General features: G+C 37.4%; 1 protein-coding gene and 1 pseudogene across 1 annotated transcript; both read left to right on the forward strand.

The window, feature by feature from the left end:
- Positions 1-363: 363 nt before the first annotated feature.
- LOC112923692 (UDP-glucuronosyltransferase 2B31) lies at positions 364-15700 on the forward strand. Its single transcript, XM_072748847.1, has 6 exons — positions 364-1236; positions 6447-6595; positions 8400-8531; positions 10443-10530; positions 11375-11594; positions 15195-15700. Exons 1-6 carry the CDS (start codon positions 513-515, stop codon positions 15472-15474), a joined length of 1593 nt encoding a protein of 530 aa, XP_072604948.1. The 5' UTR covers positions 364-512; the 3' UTR covers positions 15475-15700.
- Positions 15701-19648: 3948 nt separating this feature from the next.
- Positions 19649-20256, forward strand: LOC112923641 (ubiquitin-conjugating enzyme E2 D2 pseudogene; annotated as a pseudogene).
- Positions 20257-20515: the final 259 nt, after the last annotated feature.

Genomic DNA, 20515 nt, shown 5'->3' on the forward strand with positions numbered 1-20515 from the left:
GATCACCAGAGCGGTTGCACAATTCTGTGAATATACTATGAACCACTGAACTGTACACTTTAAATCTGGCACTTGTACGGTATGGAGGCACATGTCAACCAAAGTTTTATGAACAAAACAAAACCATCTCTTGAGTCATCATAACCAGAAAGATAATTTTCCTGAATAAATTATTCATTCTTGTGTCAAGAGGACTGCAGTCACCTCTCACCACCGTCCTCGACACTCTTCCAAAATATACTACGTAAGACAGATGACTTGCACATTGACTCTTAGCTAGATGATAGGACTTAAAATCATCAAACAACATTACACACATTTGCATACAAACGAAGTCATCTATGTTGGCTTTTTCCACTTGCCATCCAAATGCTCGGACAGTTCATATAATGTATTTACTTTGAAAGGTAGGAGTTATATTTTAACTTCCTGATTGATTGCTCCTCGGATATAAGTGCAAGCAATGGTAGGAGAAGGCAGGAATTTCAGAAGCAGCAGCGTGTTCCACCAGGATGTCTACGAAATGGATTTCAGTTCTGCTGCTGCTCCAGCTGAGCTGTTACTTTAGCTCTGGGAGCTGCGGAAAGGTGCTGGTGTGGCCCACAGAATACAGCCATTGGATCAATGTAAAGACAATCCTGGATGAACTTGTCCAGAGGGGTCATGAAGTGACTGTTCTGACATCTTCAGCCTCCATTCTTGTTGATCCGAACAAATTATCTGCTATTAAATTTGAGATTTATTCTGCACATTTATCTAGAGGTGATTTTGAGGCTTTGTTCATAAAACTGCTCAAGACTTGGACATATGATATGCCAAAAGATTCATTTTGGGCGTATTTTTCCGTAATGCAAGAAATTCTTTGGGAATCTTATGAGTCTGCTGAGAAGCTCTGTAAAGATGTAGTTTTGAACAAGAAACTCATGACAAAACTACAAGAATCAAAATTTGATCTCATTCTTGCAGACGCTGTGGGACTCTGCGGTGAGCTGCTGGCTGAGCTCCTTAAAATACCTTTAGTGTACACTCTCCGTTTCTCTCCAGGCTATGCATTTGAGAAACGCAGTGGAGGACTTCCGCTCCCTCCATCCTACGTACCTGTTATTCTGTCAGAATTAACTGATCAAATGACATTCATGGAGAGAGTGAAAAATATGCTATATGTGCTTTATTTTGACTTTTGGTTCCAAACAATGAATGAGAAGAGTTGGGATCAGTTTTACAGCGAAGTACTAGGTAAGTCCTGCTTTTCATTAGTAACATGAAGTCTTAACTCTCCTAGTGCAAGGGAGGAGAGTTTGTATAAGTAGTAAGAGGGAGGAAATTTGTCTTCTAGAAGTGAAATGATGACATGAAAATATAAGGAATCCCTGGGTGGCTCAGCAGTTTGGCACCTGCTTTTGGCCCAGGGTGTGATCCCAGATGTTCCAGATTCTGTCCCTCATCGGGCTTCCCGTGTGGACCCTGCTTCACCCTGTCTCTGTCTCTGCCTCTCTCTCTCTCTCTCTCTCTCTGTGTGTCTCTCATGAATAAATAAATAAATAATCCTAAAAAAGTAAAGAGAGTAAATATAAAATGATCTCCCAATCTCACAAACACATGCAAAGACTTATATATGACAGGGCCAGTAAGAATCCCGCTGTCCATTATGGGTCCATCACACTCTAGGGAGTCAATAACTGACATTAGAGCACTGAGGAATTCTTGAACCAATGACATATCCATTCCATGTGTTTGTTTGTAATATCTTTAAAAAGGGGTGTCTCTGGTTTGCTTTTTAATTTTTTCTTGGTAAAGTACTTTATCCTTCCTTGTTTATGAAATACACAGTGAAAATATTACTTATGCTTGCGTTACTTTTTAGGAGAATTTTAAGTCACAGCATTTTGAATCACAATTTCCTGTATAACCCTCACCCCGACACAGGCATAAGTTTCTCCATTATCAACATCCCCCATCAGGGTGGTACATTTGTTGCAACTCCTGAACCTACACTGACACATTATTATCATCCAAAGTTCATAGTTTACATAAGAGTTTACTCTCAGCTTCGTACATTTTATGAGTTTTAAAAATTTATAACGATATGCATCTACCACTATTATATCAGAGTAGTCTTGCTGCTTTAAATTCCTGTCTGCTGTACTTATTTTCTATATATCCATTTTACTCTACTTTTTCCATCTTAAAAAAACGGCATTAGAAATTTCACTATCTTGATGAAAGCAGACATGTCAACTGAGGGGTCATATATTTCTAGTACAACTGTCTATAGTATTGAGGATATTATTCCCACTTGTTTCTTCAGTTTCCTTAGTTAAGAATTAAAGTGTTGGGATGCCTGGTGCCTCAGCGGTTAAGCGTCTGCCTTTGGCTCAGGATGTGATCCTGGGGTCCCGGGAGAGAGTCCCACATCAGGCTCCCTGCATGGAGCCTGCTTCACCCTAAGCCTGTGACTCTGCCTTGCTCTCTCCATCTCTGTCATGAATAAATAAATAAATCAAATCTTTTTTAAAAAAGAGAATTAAAGTGATTACATATTACCTGAAAGAAATTTTAGGATCAAAGGAATAACTTGCTGAATTGTAGAAATTACACTGAGAACTCTAGGGAAAAGTGTTTCCATTGGTTAATTGACAGGGGAGCTCAAATAATTGTTTACGTTTGCATCTGTCACTTTTGCAGCATTTCAGAATAAACAAATGCATGTTTAATTTGACAGTGGCTTAGGTTTAATAATGTTTTATGACTGTGAATAACTCCTTCATAATTCCTTCCTCCATAGCCAATTAGAAGGCTATGAGATACAATGGCTATGTTAGACTCAGGAATCTAGTATGAAGTTTCTAATGATTACATATTCTTTCACCAGGGCTTATAAATCCTGTTTTTTATTATTTTTTTAAAGATATTTATTTATTTATTTATTTATTTATTTATTTATGAGAGACACGGAGAGAGAGAGAGAGAGAGGCAGAGAGAGAGGCAGGGACACAGGCAGAGGGAGAAGCAGGCTCCAAGCAGGGAGCCTGATGTGGGACTCGATCCCGGGACTCCAGGATCACGCCCTGGACAGAAGGTGGCGCTAAACCGCTGCGCCACCGGGGTTGCCTATAAATCCTGTTTTAAAGGTCTAAATCTTACTGAGGGGTGCACATACATGTTAATAGTTCACATTAAAAAAAAAACAAACTATGTTACTGCCCTAAAGACGTAATGCGCCACGATTAAGAGTGCACGTATCTATTTTCATACTTGTGGAAAATATTCCAGCTGTTACTTGCAAATATTATTTATTACATAAATATTATTAAGCTCCAAATATTAACTAATTACAATGGTCAATACAAGCCATACCCCCCAAAACTCACAGTGTTTTGGAATATCTAGGATCAAGGGAATAATTTGCTAAATTGTAGAAAATTACACTCAGTACACGTGGGAAAGATGATTCTATTGGTTAATTGAAGGGGGGGTGCTCAATAGTTTAGATTTGCATGTTACTTTTGCAGAATTCAAGAATAAATAAATACATGGTCTATTTTCATAGAGGCTGAGGTTAACAAATTGTTTGGTTGTGAATGTACTACTGTGATGTGAGACATGAGTCTTACACTTTGTCTCTCATATTTACATATGATCAACATATATATATGCAAATGTGTATATTTGCATCAATACATGTTTGAATCATACATGTGTCTGTTAGCAAACTACAAATACTTTTAAGCCTTTTTTCTAATTAGTCAAACTCCTTTCAGAAGATTCCATAGTAAATTCACATTCCATTAACCTCATTTCTTCTACTTGCTTGTAGTAGAAGTTACTTGTTATGAGTTTTTTTACTTCTTTATTTACTCTTAGTTTTCTCCCACGTTTTAATTTTCGTTCCAGGATAGTTAACAGAGTGTTATATTACTTTCAGGTGTACAATACAGTGATTCAACACTCCCATACATCACTCAGTGCTCATCATGAGTTCACTTCTTAATCCCCATCACCTATGTTACCAATCCCCCACATTCACCTCCCCTCTGATAACCATCAGTTTTTTTTCCCTACAGTGAAAATCTATTTCTTGGTTTCTCTCTGTCTTTTTGTATTTTGCTTGTTTGGTTGGTTCATTAAATTTGACATATGGGCAGCCTGGGTGGCTCAGCGGTTTAGTGCAGCCTTCCGCCCAGGGTGTGATCCTGGGGACCTGGGATCGAGTCCCACCTCAGGCTCCCTGCATGGAGCCTGCTTCTCGCTCTGCCTGTGTCTCTGCCTCGCTCTCTCTCTGTGCCTCTTATGAATAAGTTAATAAAATCTTTTTAAAAAAATGCCTATTCATGTCTCCTGCCCATTTTTTAAATGTGTTATTTGTTCTCTGGGTGTCGTTGTTGAGTTAGATAAACTCTTTATAGATGTTGGATACCATCTCTTTACTGAAAATGTCATTTGCAAATACCTTCTCCCATTCTGTAGGTTGCCTGTCAGGTTTGCTGATTATTTCCTTGGCTGTACAGAAGATTTTTATCTTGATGAAGTGCCAATAGTTCATTTTTGTTTTTGTTTCCTACTACCATCAATATATCTAGTGAGAAATTGCTCTTGCTGAGGTCAAGAGATCACTGCGTGTTTTCTTCTCCTGGATTTTAATGGTTTCCTGTCTCACGCTTAGGTCTTTCATTCCACCTTGAATATATTTTTGGGTATACTGTAGGAAAGTGGTCAGGGCAGCCCGGGTGGCTCAGCGGTTAAACGACGCCTTCAGCCCAGGGCGTGATCCTGGAGACCCTCCCACCTTGGACTCCCTGCATGGAGCCTACTTCTCCCTCTGCCTGTGTCTCTGCCTCTCTCTCTCTCTCTCTCTCTCTCTCTGTCTCTCATGAATAAAAAAATAAATAAAATAAAATAAAATAAAAGACTAAAAATAAAAATAAAATAAAAAAGAGATCCCTGGGTGGTGCAGCGGTTTAGCACCTGCCTTTGGCCCAGGGCAGGATCCTGGAGACCCGGGTTCGAATCCCACGTCAGGCTCCCGGTGCATGGAGCCTGCTTCTCCCTCTGCCTGTGTCTCTGCCTCTCTCTCTCTCTCTCTCTCTCTGTCACTGTCATAAATAAATAAAAATTTAAAAAAATAGAATAAAAAACAAAAGAAGACCCAAAAAAAATGTGGTCCAGTTTCATTCTTTTCCATGTTGCTGTCCAATATTCCCGACACCAAGAAACTGTCATTTTCCCATTGGATATTATTTCCTGCTTTGTCAAAGATTAATTGCCCATATAAATGTGGGTTCGTTTCTGGGTTTTCTATGCTCTTCCATTGATCTATGTGTCTATTTTTGTGTCACGACCATACTGTTTTGACCATTATAGCTTTGTAGCATAACTTGAACTCTTGTATTGTGATACGTCCGGTTTGGTTTTTTTTCTTTTTCAAGATAGCTCTGGTTATTTGAAATCTTTTGTAGTTCCAACAAATCTTAGGATTGTTTGCTCCAGTTCTGTGAAAAATGCTGTTGGTATTTTGATAGGGATCACACTAAATCTAAAAATTACCTTGGGCAATATAGACAGTTCAATACTATTCTTCCAAGTTTTGTGCATGGAACGCCTTTTATCCTCAATTTCTTTCATCAGTATTTTATAGTTTTCAGAGTACAGGTCTTTCACCTCTTTGGTTAAGTTTTATTATTTTTGGTGCAATGGCAAACAGGATTGTTTTCTTAATTTCTCTCTTCTGCTGCATTATTAGTACATAGAAATATAACAGATTTCTGTACACTGATTTGTATCCTGTGACTTTACTGAATTAATTTATCAGTTCTAGGACTTTTCTGCTTAAGTCTTCAGGGTTTTCTATATAGAGTATCATGTCATCTGCAAATAGTGACAGTTTTATTTCTTCCTGACCAATTTGGATGGTTTTAGTTCTTTTCATTGTCTCATTGCTGTAGCCAGGACTTCTAGTACTATGTTGAATAAAAGTGGGAAGGGTGGACATCCTTGTCTTGTGCCTGACCTTAGAGGAGAAGCTCTCAGGTGTTTCCCATTGAGTATGATGTTCACTGTGGGTTTTCCATGTAAGCCTTTATTTTGTTGAGGTATGTTCCCTCGAAACCAATGTTGCTGAGGGTTTTTATCATCAATGGCTGTTATACTTAGTCAAATGCCTTTTCTGCATATGTGGAAATGATCATATACATTTTATCCTTTCTCTTATTTTTTTTAGCTTTCTAAAGATTGATTGATTGATTGATTGACTGATTGATGATAGACAGAGAGAGGCAGAGACACAGGCAAAGGGAGAAGCAGACTCCATGCCAGGTTCCCAATACAGGACTCGATCTCAGGACTCCAGGATCACCCCCTGAGCCAAAGGGAAGCGCCATACTGCTAAGCCACCCAGGGATACCCATCCTTTCTCTATTGATGTGATCTGTTTGTTTTTTCCCCTTCAGGAAGACCCACTACACTATATGAGTTAATGAGGAAAGCTGATATATGGCTCATTCGAACCTACTGGGATTTGGAATTTCCTCACCCACTCCTACCACATTTTGACTTTGTTGGAGGCCTCCACTGCAAACCTGCCAAACCCCTGCCTAAGGTAACTGATTCCTGTTTCGTTTGCTTTGTTTCCTCTGGGCCATTTCATCAGTATTGTAGCTTAAAAAGGTCATTCCTCAACAATATTCATGTGCCCCAACAATATCTGCAGGCAAATCTAATGTTTCCTTGCTGTCATTCCAACTTTACACAATTCCTCATTTGAGATCCCAAGATTTGACGACTTACATAATTAACAGGTTTAATTAATCTATGAGAACATATGTTTTCCACCACACACCAAGGCCAGACAAAATCTCAGTAAACCTGAGCTCGGAGAAAGCTACACTGTGTATATAATGAGGACCATGAATTCTGAATATTTAATAAAGACCAAATAACTTCTTCCACTTATATCCAAAAAAATCCATCGTATAAAATTGCAAAAGTACACTCTTAGCACATAAGGTGATAATCTTCATGAAAAAAGCAATGACATAATAAGTTTTAGGTTGATATTGAACCTTCAAGAAATAATTGAAAAATAAGCATCCCTTACTGAATTACTTGATGGTCTCTTCATCATGCTGGATGTCTACTAGAGGAATGAGCCACTGTGATTACATCTACCCTTGCCCAGATTCCACAAAAGGTTAGATAAATAACCTTAATCATATATAACTACCTAATGAGTCTGTTAAACTCTGCAAAGGGTCTGATTACCCTGCAACTAAGATCTTATTCAGTGGTTAACCTAATATCGATTTTGATTGCAACATATTTAGGTGTATATGGTAACTCTCTCAAAGTCTAAATCCTGATGTAAAACTAGCAAAAGTTCTATTCAGTCTAACACAAGTGTCCATCAACACACAAATCCATAAACAAAATGTATTTACACACAATGGAATATTCGGTCTTAAATAGAAGAAAATTCTAACACCTACTCCAAAGTGGCAAAGCTTTGGGATATTATGCAAAGTGAAAGTGGGCAATCATAAAAAGACAAATACTGTAAATACTGTATGATTCCCCTGATATAAGGTATCCAGATCACTCAAATTCACAGAAATGTGAATTACAAAATGCAATGATGGTTGCTAAAGATGGTCAAGGAGCAGGGATCAGTGGGTGGCTCAGCGATTTAGCGCCTGCCTTTGGCCGAGGACGTGATCCTGGAGTCCCGGGATCGAGGCACAAATCGGGCTCCCTGAATAGAGCCTGCTTCTCCCTCTGCCTGTGTCTCTGCCTCTCTATCTCTGTTTCTCATGAATAAAAAGATAAAATCTTTAAAAAAAAATTAAAAATAAAAATAAAATAAAGATGGTCTATGAGGGAATCCGTAATTGTTATATAATGGGTATTGAGTTCCAGTTTAACAAGGTGAAAAAGTTCTGGTGATTAGTTGACCAACAGTATAAAATATACACACTATTGAACTACATACTCAGATATACTTAAAATGATAATTTTTTGTGTAGTTTATCACAATAAGAATCAATATAGGCATTACTCTAATAATTCTTGATGATATTTGGTATCTATCTTTAATTGAAGAAAAATTTTTAAAGATTTATTTATTTATTTATTTATTTATTTATTTATTTATGAGAGAGAGAGAGAGAGAGACTGCACGTGGGGTGGGGGAAGGGAGCAGAAGGAGAGAGAGAACACCCAGGAAAGTCCCCACTGGGCACAGAGCTAGACACAGGGCTCAATCTCACAACCCCGAAATCATAACCTGAGCCCAAATCAGAGCCGGATGCTGAAATGACTGAGCCTCCCACGCAACCTCATAGAAATTCTTCCAATAGTGTTTGCTATGCTGTTTCTCTTTTGTGATGGAGCAAATTTTTTCTTCACAGGAAATGGAAGAGTTTGTCCGGAGCTCTGGAGAAAACGGTATTGTGGTGTTTTCTCTAGGGTCAATGGTCAATAACATGCCAGAGGAAAGAGCCAATGTGATTGCATCAGCCCTTGCCCAGATTCCACAAAAGGTTAGACAGAGTACCTTAATTGTATACAACTACCTAATGAGGCTGTTAAACTCTGTAAAGGGCTGGATTACCCTTTCCTTCATGACATGAACATCATTATGATAGCTCCAATTTACGTCAAACATGAGGAAAATATAAATGGCAGATGCTAAAGTACTACAGAAGTCGTTTTGACAATAACTTTGGCATTAACATTGAGATTGGAAAAATATATTTATAGGACGTGCAGAGAAAACCTTGGTATTCTAATGTGTTGTGGGCAGGAATAGCAATCACCAAATTCTGTCTGTCCTTCTTTCCTTTTCCTTACAAGATCTGCATTCCTTTCAAGACTTCCAAGGTCACTGACTACCTCATAGCTGTTCTCAGAAAGGAGTTAAATTTCAACAGTTATGTTAAAGAGGAACTGATAAAAGTCTGAAAAGCACCATACAGTTTACACTTACCAGATAATCCAGATTTCCTTTCCTTCTCCTAAATTTTGAGGTAAGCCTCCTCAGTGTGCTGTGTAGAAAAACAATGCCCAGGGCTCACCAAACTATGTCTAGGTTTTGTCCAGCCAAGATGACTTAGAAAAAGGGAAAAATTGACATGACTGATGGAATGGGCCCTATTCCGAAGGAAAAAGTAAGATCATTGAAAAGGGGGAAGGTGGGTCCACTCCTCAAGGTGCCCAGTGTAATATCTGGTTGCAAAGGACTCTAACTTATAAGAATAATAACTGCTCCCGATTAAGGAAGGAAAAAAAATACATATTAAGGAGTAAACCAGAAACAAGCCTAGCATGGGAAAGTTTCACATGACTCTTTCTGCATAAACTACAATAGTAAATTATTTTCCGATATATAGAATGCACCTGGAGTATTTGGGTATTTGTGAACTACTTTTCGGTCACTGTAATAGTTTCTCCTTATGCTAATTTTTGCTTACCTAGCAAGTTATTTTAACATTCATATAGCAAATATATGCTAACCAATGCAAACTATATTCCAGTTATGAGGATTGCTGGGAAATTCTAAAATCAGAATCTATTTTAATATGGCAATGGAAATTGCTTGGCCATAGATTTCATATCCATCAATGCTTCCAGTGCTTTGTAGTGCATCATTGACATGTCAACAACCAGTTCAATAAAACTTAGCACCACTACACTTTTGGAGTTTTTGTGACACATACACTGTTATTTCTGAAGTGCCAACAGGCTTTTCTTCCCACATGTAAAGAACTGCCAAACCAAGAAATACTAATAATAATCTGCATTCATGTAAAAAAATTACCTTTTTCTTGGAAGTAGTGCCTAATCATAGGTAATGTGAAAGAAGTTAAACGTACTAAGGAGAAATTATTGATATTAATGAATTACTAATAAGCAGAATTACTTGTTTCTCACAAGCAGCAGATTGCACATTGAGCTTTTATGTGATTCAAAACATGTAAAACTCAAATAAAAGAACTTATGGAACAAGTGGCTATGAACAAGTGGATATAAGGGAATGTCCTTCTGTATCACTTAAAAAGATGTAAATAGGTTGGTATTACATTGGAAGATGAGAGCAATGATAACAAAGGTGTGGATCTTAGTAATTTCCTACTCGTTTGCACTAGAATTATAATAACTGCCTAAAAATTTCTTAAATACTTGAATTTGTCCTTGATAATCTCATCTGTCTAATCCTCATGTGTGAAATATTATGATTACATTCATACTTGCTTGAATATAAAAATAAGTAACAAAATGGGGGTATTCTTACTATACTAGGGTTTTAGTAGTCTCATTTTTAATATCTTTTGTCCTTGTTATTTATCAGTCAATGAAAGGAGTCTAACTAGATTATCTCTTAATTTCTTTAAAATGTTCACAAGCTATAACTTCAAAGTTCAACTCATGAAATAAGGTATTTTCTTTAACAGGTTCTATGGAGATTTGATGGCAAGAAACCAGACACCTTAGGGCCAAATACTCGGCTGTATAAGTGGCTTCCCCAGAATGACCTTCTTGGTAAGAATCTGGAAAATATTGAATTGAAAGGAACTCTAAACAAAATGATAACAGTTCATCAAAAAGCAATCTGATTGAGCATTTACTACTCAAAAACTCAAAACAAAAACTTAACTTTCTTACATATATTTTGCAGACCTAGAGGGAAAAAGATAACCAACAACAGTTGGCATGTTGTTATACACAGTCCCATTCCTTATGGCCAGAATCAAAGTATCTGTATTTCAGCTGTAATTACTTCTCCCACATAAGTTGTTACTAACTACCTAGAGCATCACTCTGTCTCCGAATTTTCCCACCTTATTCCTATCCTTTCTCCTTCTGCATGGGTATTCAGTGGCAATGGAAAATAATAGCCTCTCTTTTATTACCAGGAACTCTACATTTTCCCTAGAAAAACACCATAATCTTTTCCATGAAGTCACATTTCATGATAAAGTGCTATCTTTCCTTCCCCTGTTTGAGCCACCACCATCACACTTCCTGCTGCCTTGACACCCTACATGTGAAACTCAATGACTTTACTGTGTCTTTAAGAGAATATGTTCTAACATGCCACCTCCCTTTCTTTTTTTTGCACCCTTTCCCCTTTTTTTGGTGATAAACAGAATGTTATCGTTCAATTTGTCTGTCCAGCAATCTTGTATTCATTTTTCAAGTTACAAGTACCACACCAATCTTCATTTACCTCTCCAGCACATTTATGTGCTTCTTGCGCTGACAGCCAAAAGACATTTTAATGCTGTTTCATGTTTATATAATAACATATGTCTTATGTTGCCCAATTCTCATTTTATTTCTAAGACTTACGGTTAATAATGTGCTGAGATTCATCCAATCCTAGGTCATCCGAAAGCCAAAGCCTTTATAACCCATGGTGGAACCAACGGCATCTATGAGGCGATCTACCACGGGATCCCCATGGTGGGCATTCCCTTGTTTGCCGATCAAGCTGATAACATTGTTCACATGAAGGCTAAGGGAGCAGCTATAAGACTGGACTTCAGCACAATGTCTAGCGCAGACTTGCTCAATGCATTGAGGACAGTCATTAATGACCCTTCGTGAGTATTACATTTTTTTCAATAGATGGAATTTATCGATAGATTCTTCAGTCAACAGTGGCTGTGAGTTTCCTCCCATTCCTAGGAGGCTAATTTGGAAAGAAGCCAAGTGATAGACTGATCTTAAATCTACTTTTATTTTCAACCAGACATTTATTTCACAGTTGCATTTAAATCCCTTTGACTTAATGGGCAACCAATTACTGCAACAATTTTCTACATACACAAATGCAAACTATATATAGTAACTGTAAGAACATTTCAAAGTTCCTATGACAGAAACCATAGGATGAAAGAATGAAGAACTTGAAGTCATGTAAAGTGACTTTCAATTCAGTACCAAAATTTCCAAAGCTATAAATCTCTTTTTGCTCAAACATTGATTTTGGTTCTTATTGTTAATATATTTTATAATATATAATTTGTGTACCATAAAACTAAAAGTATAAAATTCAAATACATGTAGTATATTATGGAATTATGAAACCATCACCATAATCTAAGTTTGGGACATTTTCATTAGCCCAAGAAGAAATCACATATGACTGACTTAGGAGTCTTTGCCCATTTCTCTTGCCTCAAGTAAACATTAATCTACTTCTGTCTCTACAAATTGCTGTATTCTGGGTGTTTCATACAAGTGGAATCATACCACTTATGGGCTTTTGCTTGTGGCTTCTTTCATTTGGCATGTTTTTGAGTTTCATTCGTGTGGTAGGTTTGTATTGCTGAATGATAAATATCCTATGGTATGGATATGCTACAATCTATCCATGTATCAGTTCGTGAACACTTGGGTTATTTCCACATTTAGGTATTATCAATATTGCTACACATTTATTTTGTGAACAAAATTTTTCACTTCTTTTGGGTAGACATCTAGGAGTAGAATTTTGGGTAGACATCTAGGCCACACATTATCTCTATGAGGAACTGCCAAATTGATATCCAAATAAGTTGCACTATTTTACATTTCCACCAGCTAAGTATGGGAGATTCAAGTTCTCCACATCATTTTCAACACTTGCTATCATCTTTTTTATTACAGCCATCCTAGTGGGTCTCTCCTTGTGGTCTTCATTTTCATTTCTCTTACAGCCAAAGTTATTAAACATCTTTTCATGTACTTAATGTCATTCACATATCAGAAACACTGAAAAATGTATTATGGGGAGAAAACAGTAGAGTAATTGCATAATAAAAATACCTTGAAACAAGAGAGAAAGGTAAAGAAATATAAGGCAGGTTGGCCAAATAGAAAAGAAAACAGACTAAGACAGTAGATGAAAATATAAATATGTCAAGACATTAAATCTAAACAGACTAAAGACAAAGATTGTCATAACACATTTTTTAAACTATATGCCAGTTATAAGACATGTTCAAATAGAAATGCGCAAAAAGATTGTAAGTACGAAGAAGATAGTAAATGATCTATTCCAGCAATAACCGCAGAAAGATGTTGGACCCATGCTAATATCAGACACACTAGTCCAGAATCACCAACAAAAATAAAGAGAAGTATTTCATAATGATGAATAGATTGATCTTTCAAAACAGTACAAATTATCAATTAGTGACGCCTACTACGACAAACATCAAAATGCAGTAGAAGTGGGCCAAAGAACAAACATTCAGATTTACAGTCTCATAATACTGAATTTTTAAACATCTTTCTTAGTAACATAGAAAAATAAGATCAAAAGAAGGGAAAAAAGATAACAAGATAATGGAAGGGAGAAATACCTAAGTGTTTTGAAGGGCACAATTTAAAAATGCAACCCATCTGACATATATATACATATATATATATATATGTATATATATATAAAACAACAAAGAATACCAATTTTTCAAGAATGGAATAGATACTGGAATTAACCATATGTGGGCCATAAGCCAAAAGGAATTTTGAAGAATATAAATCATCAAGAGCACACTGTTCAGCTCTACTGGGATTCACTTAGTATCATCAAAAAGAAAGACAACTAAAACCTCTCCACATTTTGGAAATTCAGCAATATACTTTTACATAACTCAGCCAATAAAGAAATCATACTCATCAATACACCTCTTCTCAGCAATTCCACTTCTACATATATACAAACACATGTACAAACATGTAAATCAAAAGATACAAGATTTTTATGGCAGCATTAGTAGTAATAGCCAAAAGATTATTAACACAAATGGCTATTGATCGTTAAATGATGAAGTAACCTGTGCTATTGCCAACAATGGAATACCTAACAGTGCCAGAATTAACCAACAACTCTTACACAAAAGACCAAAGGAAATGAGCGCTCACTTCATATTCTAATATATAAATAATAAAAACTAACCTATGATGACTAAAAGGATCAGGGCAGATGGGGTGCTTCTGGGTAGCTTGTGACACCCTATACCAATATCTTAGTAGTAGGTACATTATTACATCCACTTCACAATAATATTCTAGCTAATTTTGAATGTATGGGTATTCCGTGAAGACTATGTGCATATTTCTTATGTGTTACGCCTGAAGGTTATTTTGGAAAATAAAACATGTTTTCAAGTTCTGGGTTGCAAATAGCAAAACACATACACATAGACACAAACAGAACAAATGTCTCAAGGTGCTAGGATAGTGTGGCCCAGAAAAGTCTCTCTGAGATGGGACACAAAGTTGGGTCATCCATCCAGAGGTAGAAGCAGCCTTGGGGTGTGGCAGGGAAGTGTCCAGCAGACACCGAGGAGCCAGAAAGTGCAAAGGTGCTGGCTGAGGTGGGATACGTCTGGCAACTTCAGTGAACTGCTAGCAAGCCTCTGGGCCTACAGCAGAGTGTACGTGGGACAAAGTGACAGGAAACGAAGTTGCCGGGTGTGTGTATTTGCAAGATCCTAGAGTCCAAAATCCATATTTGAATTTTACTGTAGGTAGTGAGAAGCCAGTTGGAAATTTTTAGCAGGGAAGTGTCATAATCTGATGTCTGTTTTCAAAAATCAGACTGGCTACATGATGGAAAATAAAGAGTAGAGGATAGAAGAATGGAAGGACGAGGCCCGGTGAGGTGGCATTTTACTCACCATGACGCAATTCCCTTTCCTGCTTCATGAGGATCATTCTATAAGTGCATTTCCACCGTCTCTTTTATAGCTGTTACGATGGCTCGTATCCTTTTTTCTGTTAAAAAAGATCAAACTGGGAAGCCTGGGTTGCTCAGTGGTTGAGCGTCTTGCCTTTGGCTCAGGGCATGATCCTGGAGACCCGGGATCAAGTCCCACATCGGGCTCCCTGCATGGAGCCTGCTTCTCCCTCTGCCTGTGTCTCTGCCTTTCTCTGTGTGTCTCTCATGGATAAATAAATAAAATCTTAAAAAGAAAAGATCAAACTAACCTAACTTCCATTTTTACTTTTCAAAACATTCGTCACTCAGAAAATTCCAATTTAAAAGCCAAATCTCCTATGAGGACCCAAATAAAAAACACACGACTTCTGTAATTCTATGGCACTTGTTTTGAATCATTTGTATGGCACTTTTCAAAAACCTTTCATGGGAATTCTTTGATTTGGCAAATTAACTTCCTTTCAATGTCGGTATCTTTATGTTTCTCCCTTAGGTACAAAGAGAATGCTATGAAATTATCAAGAATTCAGCACGATCAGCCTCTAAAGCCCCTGGACCGAGCAGTCTTCTGGATCGAGTATGTCATGCGCCACAAAGGAGCCAAGCACCTGCGGCCAGCCTCCCACGACCTCACCTGGTTCCAGTACCACTCCTTGGATGTCATTGGGTTTCTGCTGGCCTGTGTGGTAACTGCTATGTTTGTCACCACACAGTGTTGTCTGTTTTGTTGTCGGAAGGTCGCAAAAACAGGGCAGAAGATAAAAAAGGAGTAGTCGTATCTGAGGCCTCAAGCTGGTCTGCCTCCTAGATGGGACTCCTCCAGTTGATGCCAGCAAGGAGTTATGATGTAAAGTTCCCTTCCCCTGTGAAGGAACGACTCCTCCCAACTTAGCTTCTGAGATCAACATCTGCTCTCAAGGGATTTATTGCCTGTTTAAGAGTCAGAAATGTGTCATGCCAACAGAAAACCTGGCAAAATAAAATTAAATTAAAATAAAACTCTACGGGAATTTACAGAAACTTATTATTCTAAATGAAAAGTCATCCCCCTCCAAAACTTACTGAGCTTACCTGTGTTTCCAACATTGGGCATGAATATAAGAACATTCAGTAGGCTATTCACAATATCACTGTTACTGTGCAAATACTCAGAATATTTTAACTTCATTTTGGTGCAAAATTTGTCATTTTGTCCTTTGCTAGAGAAACTACAGATAGTTAAAGTTGTATAAAATGACTTACCCATCCATTTTGTTTTGGGTGACCACTAATTCTCCTTGGCTTTTATTGTGTACCCAGTCTGAGCATCATTACTTACCAAAGAACATAGCAAGTTGATGGCCTTATTCCAGTTTACTTATTTTTCAGTGAAATGTTTGTGAAATTAAAATATAACAACCACTACCTGCATCCTATTATAAAAATGAACTATATGAAAGTCTTTGATTTCATGACCAAATTCTCTTTTCTCTTCTTGACCTTTAAAAACATTTTTCATGGGGATCCTTGGGTGGCTCAGTGGTTTGACGCCTGCCTTTGGCCCAGGGCGTGATCCTGGAGTCCCGGGTTCAAGTCCCACATTGGGGTCCCGGAATGGAGCCTGCTTCTCCCTCCTCCTGTGTCTCTGCCTCTCTCTCTCTCTCTCTCTCTATCATAAATAAATAATTAATTAAAACTTAAAAAAGTATATAAAAAAATATAAAAACGTTCATCTGGTTGCTTTCACTCTCATGTTCAGTCTTTGATAATGCATGCAAGGTCTTATTAACTGGCTAGCCCCCTATGGTTCAACAGAGGCAGCAGACAGAAATGCCCATCTACCTTTTTCCTGAAAGAGGCTCATTTGCATACTTTAAAAGCTGTTGCCCAAGGATTGCGTTTCAAATTCAGCACCATCTAGCAACAGACTTTAATCCTCCCTAGCGTCCAGTGGGTGCCATTTTCAAGATCACCACTGTCTCACTGGAATGAGAATGTACACATGTCTGGCATGCTGGCTTTTGTGGCAGCTGCACAGGAGGCATAAAATTTGACCACCTGGCTCTGAGATATTCTTCAAATACATCATATGTTAGGCCACAAAAAAATCTAAATAAATTTAAGAAAATTGAAATCATGTCAAGCAACCTCCCTGATTTGGTGGCCAGAAGTGTAAGAAGCGTTGTATTGTGAAATAACAAGAAATACATATATTGATCTTGGCTCCCAGTTCCTAACAAAGAGCTTCTAAAATCTTTATGAATTCCTTAGTGATAAGTACACTAGTAGCATCTTTTGTGTGTGACCCTAATCCCCAACATGGAGCTCCTAAAACCCTTATAAAATCCTAAGTGATAAGAGCAGTAAAAGCATCTTTTATTCTAATGAGGTAATTCTCCTGGATGACTGGGGGAGAGGGGTAGCTGGAAAAACCACAGCAATATTGAAGCTTACAATTTTCAACTTCGCCCTCCACTTCTTTAGAGAGGGGAAAGGCTAGAATTGAAATAAATATTGATCATGCCCATGCAAGGAAGCCTTCATAAATATTCCCAAAATACAGTGTTCAGAGAACTTTCAGATTAGAGAACATATCTATGTATTTGCAGGTGGTACACCCCAAATTCACTGACATAGAATCTGCTACACTCCAAAACCTCTTAGACCTTGTGCTATGTATCTTTATTTGGCTGTTCATATCCTTTAATAAATTGATAAGTGTAATTTAGTGTTTTCCTGAATTTTATTAGCTATTCTAGCAAATAATCAAATCCAAGGGGGAGAAGGTCATAGAATCTTCCAATTTGTACCCAAGTTGAACAGAAGTTGTGGGTAGCCAGAAGATGTGCTACTTATAATTGGCATCTGAAGTGGCACATGAGACAAGAGCCCTCAATCTGTGAGATCTGATGTTGCCTCCAGTAGCTAGTCAGAATTGAGTTAAATTCAGGGACACCCAGGTGGTATCACAGAGAATTGCTTGATGTGGTAGGAAAAAAAAAAAAAATGCATAGTTGGTGGCCAGAAGTGTCAAAAGTATTGTGAGCATGGTAGTAGTGTACTAGTAAAAGAGAAACACAGGAAGAAGATTGAGGTTTTTTCCTTACATAGTTCTGAAACTAGACATCAATTCAAAAAAGAAAACTGGAAAATTCACAAATACGTGGAGATTAAACAATACAGCATTAATCAGCCCACAAGTCAAAGAAAAAATTAAAGAGAAATTTTAAAATATCTTGAGACAGGGTCGCCTGGGTGGCTCAGCGATTGAGTGTCTGCCTTTGGCTCCGGGCGTAATCCCAGGGTCCTGGAATCGAGTCCTGTGTCAGGTTCCCTGCAAGGAGCCTGCTTCTCCCTCTGCCTGTGTGTGTCTCTGCCTTTCTCTCTCTGTGTCTCTCATGAAAAAATAAATAAAATCTTTAAAAAATATATCTTGAGACAAATGAAAACACAAAGTAAGAAAACTTAGAAGATGCAGTAAAAGCAGTTCTAGGGGGAAGTCCATTTGGATAAACCTAAAAAGAAAGATCCCAAATTAAAAAAACAAAACAAAACAAAAACAACTTAATTTTATACCTCAACAAATTAGAAAAAGAATAACTATACCCAAATTAGTAGAGGGAGGGAAATAATAAAGATCAGAACAGAAATAGAGACCAAAAAGACAATAGAAAAGATCAATGAAACTAAGTGCCATTTTTTGGAAAGGATGAACAAAATGTAAAACCTATAGTTAGACTTATGAAGAAAAAAGAGAAAGGGCTCAAATGAGTAAAATTAGAAATGAAAGAAGAGACATTATAATTGACACCACAAAAATATGACAGATCATAAAAGACTACCATGAAAAAGTACATGGCAGCAATTTGAACAACCTAAAAGAAATGGGAAAATTCCTGGAAACACACAACCCATCAAGACTAAATTATGAAGAAATAGAAAATCTGAACTGACCAATCAGTAAGAAGACTGATTCAGTAATCAAATCTCCCAACAAATAAAAGTCTAGAACCAGATAGCTTCACTGGCAAATTCTACCAAACATTTAAAGAAAAATTAATAGCAATCCTTCTCAAACTCTTCCAAAAAAATAAAAGAAAACAGTTCCAAACTTATGTTGTGAGGCCCACATTAACCTGAAACCAAAACCAGACCAAGGACATACATGTAAAGAAAATCACAGGCCAATATCCCTGATAAGCATAGATGCTAAAATCCTCAACAGAATATTAGCAAGCTGAATTTAACAATAAATTAAAATAATGTATTAAAAGAATCACACACCATCATTAAGTGTGGTTTATTCCAGAGGTGGTTCGACATCTGCAAGTCAGTCAATGTAATATACCACCTCAACAAAATTAAAGATGAAAGTCATATGATCATTTCAATAAATATAAGAAAAAACAACTGAAAAAAGTCAACATCCATATATGATATAAACTCAACAAAGTAGGTATAGAGAGAAAACACCTCAACCTAATAAAAGCCATATATGGCAATCTCATAGATAAGATGACATTCCAAAGGTAAAAAGCTGAAAACTTTCCCTCTAAGATTAGGATAAGACAAGGATATCTATTCTTGCCACTTTTATTTAACACAATACTGGCTGGCAATCCTTCCCAGAGCATCAGGCAAGAAAAAATAAAATCAGCCAAATTGGAAAGGAAGAATTAAGACCGTCTCGATTTGCAGGTGACATAATATTATATATAGAAAACTATAAAGACTCCACAAAAAAAACAAAAACCAATTAGTAGGACTGTGTCATGAGAATGAACCCTTATGGGGAGACACCAGCTTCCCCACAGGGAGGAGACTGAGGCGGCAGCCTGAGTGTCTGGCAGAGCCAGTGTGAGATGAAATGGCAATCCTTCCCTGCTGCCCGGACAATCAAGAGTTTTGGCCGGACCTTTGAGTAAGTATACACCGAGAAAGTGAGGAGCCAGATGAAAAGCACAGACTATGGCACTGAAATGGATTAGTAAGGAATTTAATGATTTGGCCCATGATCCACCATCAGAATGTTCTGCAGATCCAGTTGGGGATTATATGTTTCATTGGCAAGTAACAATTATGGAACCTAATGACAGCTCATATCAAGGCAGTGTATTCTTTTTTGACAATTCCTTTTCCTATAGATCACCCCTTCAAACACCTATGGTTGCATTTACAAGAATTTATTCATCAGGTATTAACAATAATAATATTCTAAGATCACAGTGGTCTCCTGCTTTAACTCTTTCTCAAGTTCTTTTATCCATTTGTTCACTGCTATGTGATCCAAACCCAGATGACCCTGTAGTACCAGAAATTGCATGGATCTATAAAACAGAGGTAAGTACAACAGAATATCTGAGGAGCGGACTCAGAAGTATGCCATGTCATGCTACCTTAAAGTCAGAATAACCTGCATTATAGCTGGAATAAACTTTAAGTTACTGTTCATTTTTTTATTTTCTTATCCAGCTGCTCCCTTATCAGACCTCATCTTTTTAAATTTTATTTTGTGTTTACCTCCCTCCATTCATTCACACGCTCATCTGAGAAAACTTAAGTTCTTCCAGCTTTAGACAACAACTGCTTTTAGAAAATGAAGAACAGTTGCCCAAGATTCAGAATTTTTTTTTAAAAAAAATAGAGCATATTTACTATGTGGCCAAAGTCTTTACTTTAACTTGGTTATGAGACTAAAACCATTCCTCACTGTTCTAACATGCTGAAGAAATCATCTGAGGGGGAGGGAGATGAATGCTTAGTTTTCACATCAAAGGAAGCAGCATTATTCTGGCACCCAAACTTTTTTAAGCCTTCCATTGTTAGAGATTTGAG

Source organism: Vulpes vulpes, chromosome 2 (assembly GCF_048418805.1).
Source record: "Vulpes vulpes isolate BD-2025 chromosome 2, VulVul3, whole genome shotgun sequence".
In the NCBI taxonomy this organism is placed as follows: domain Eukaryota; kingdom Metazoa; phylum Chordata; class Mammalia; order Carnivora; family Canidae; genus Vulpes; species Vulpes vulpes.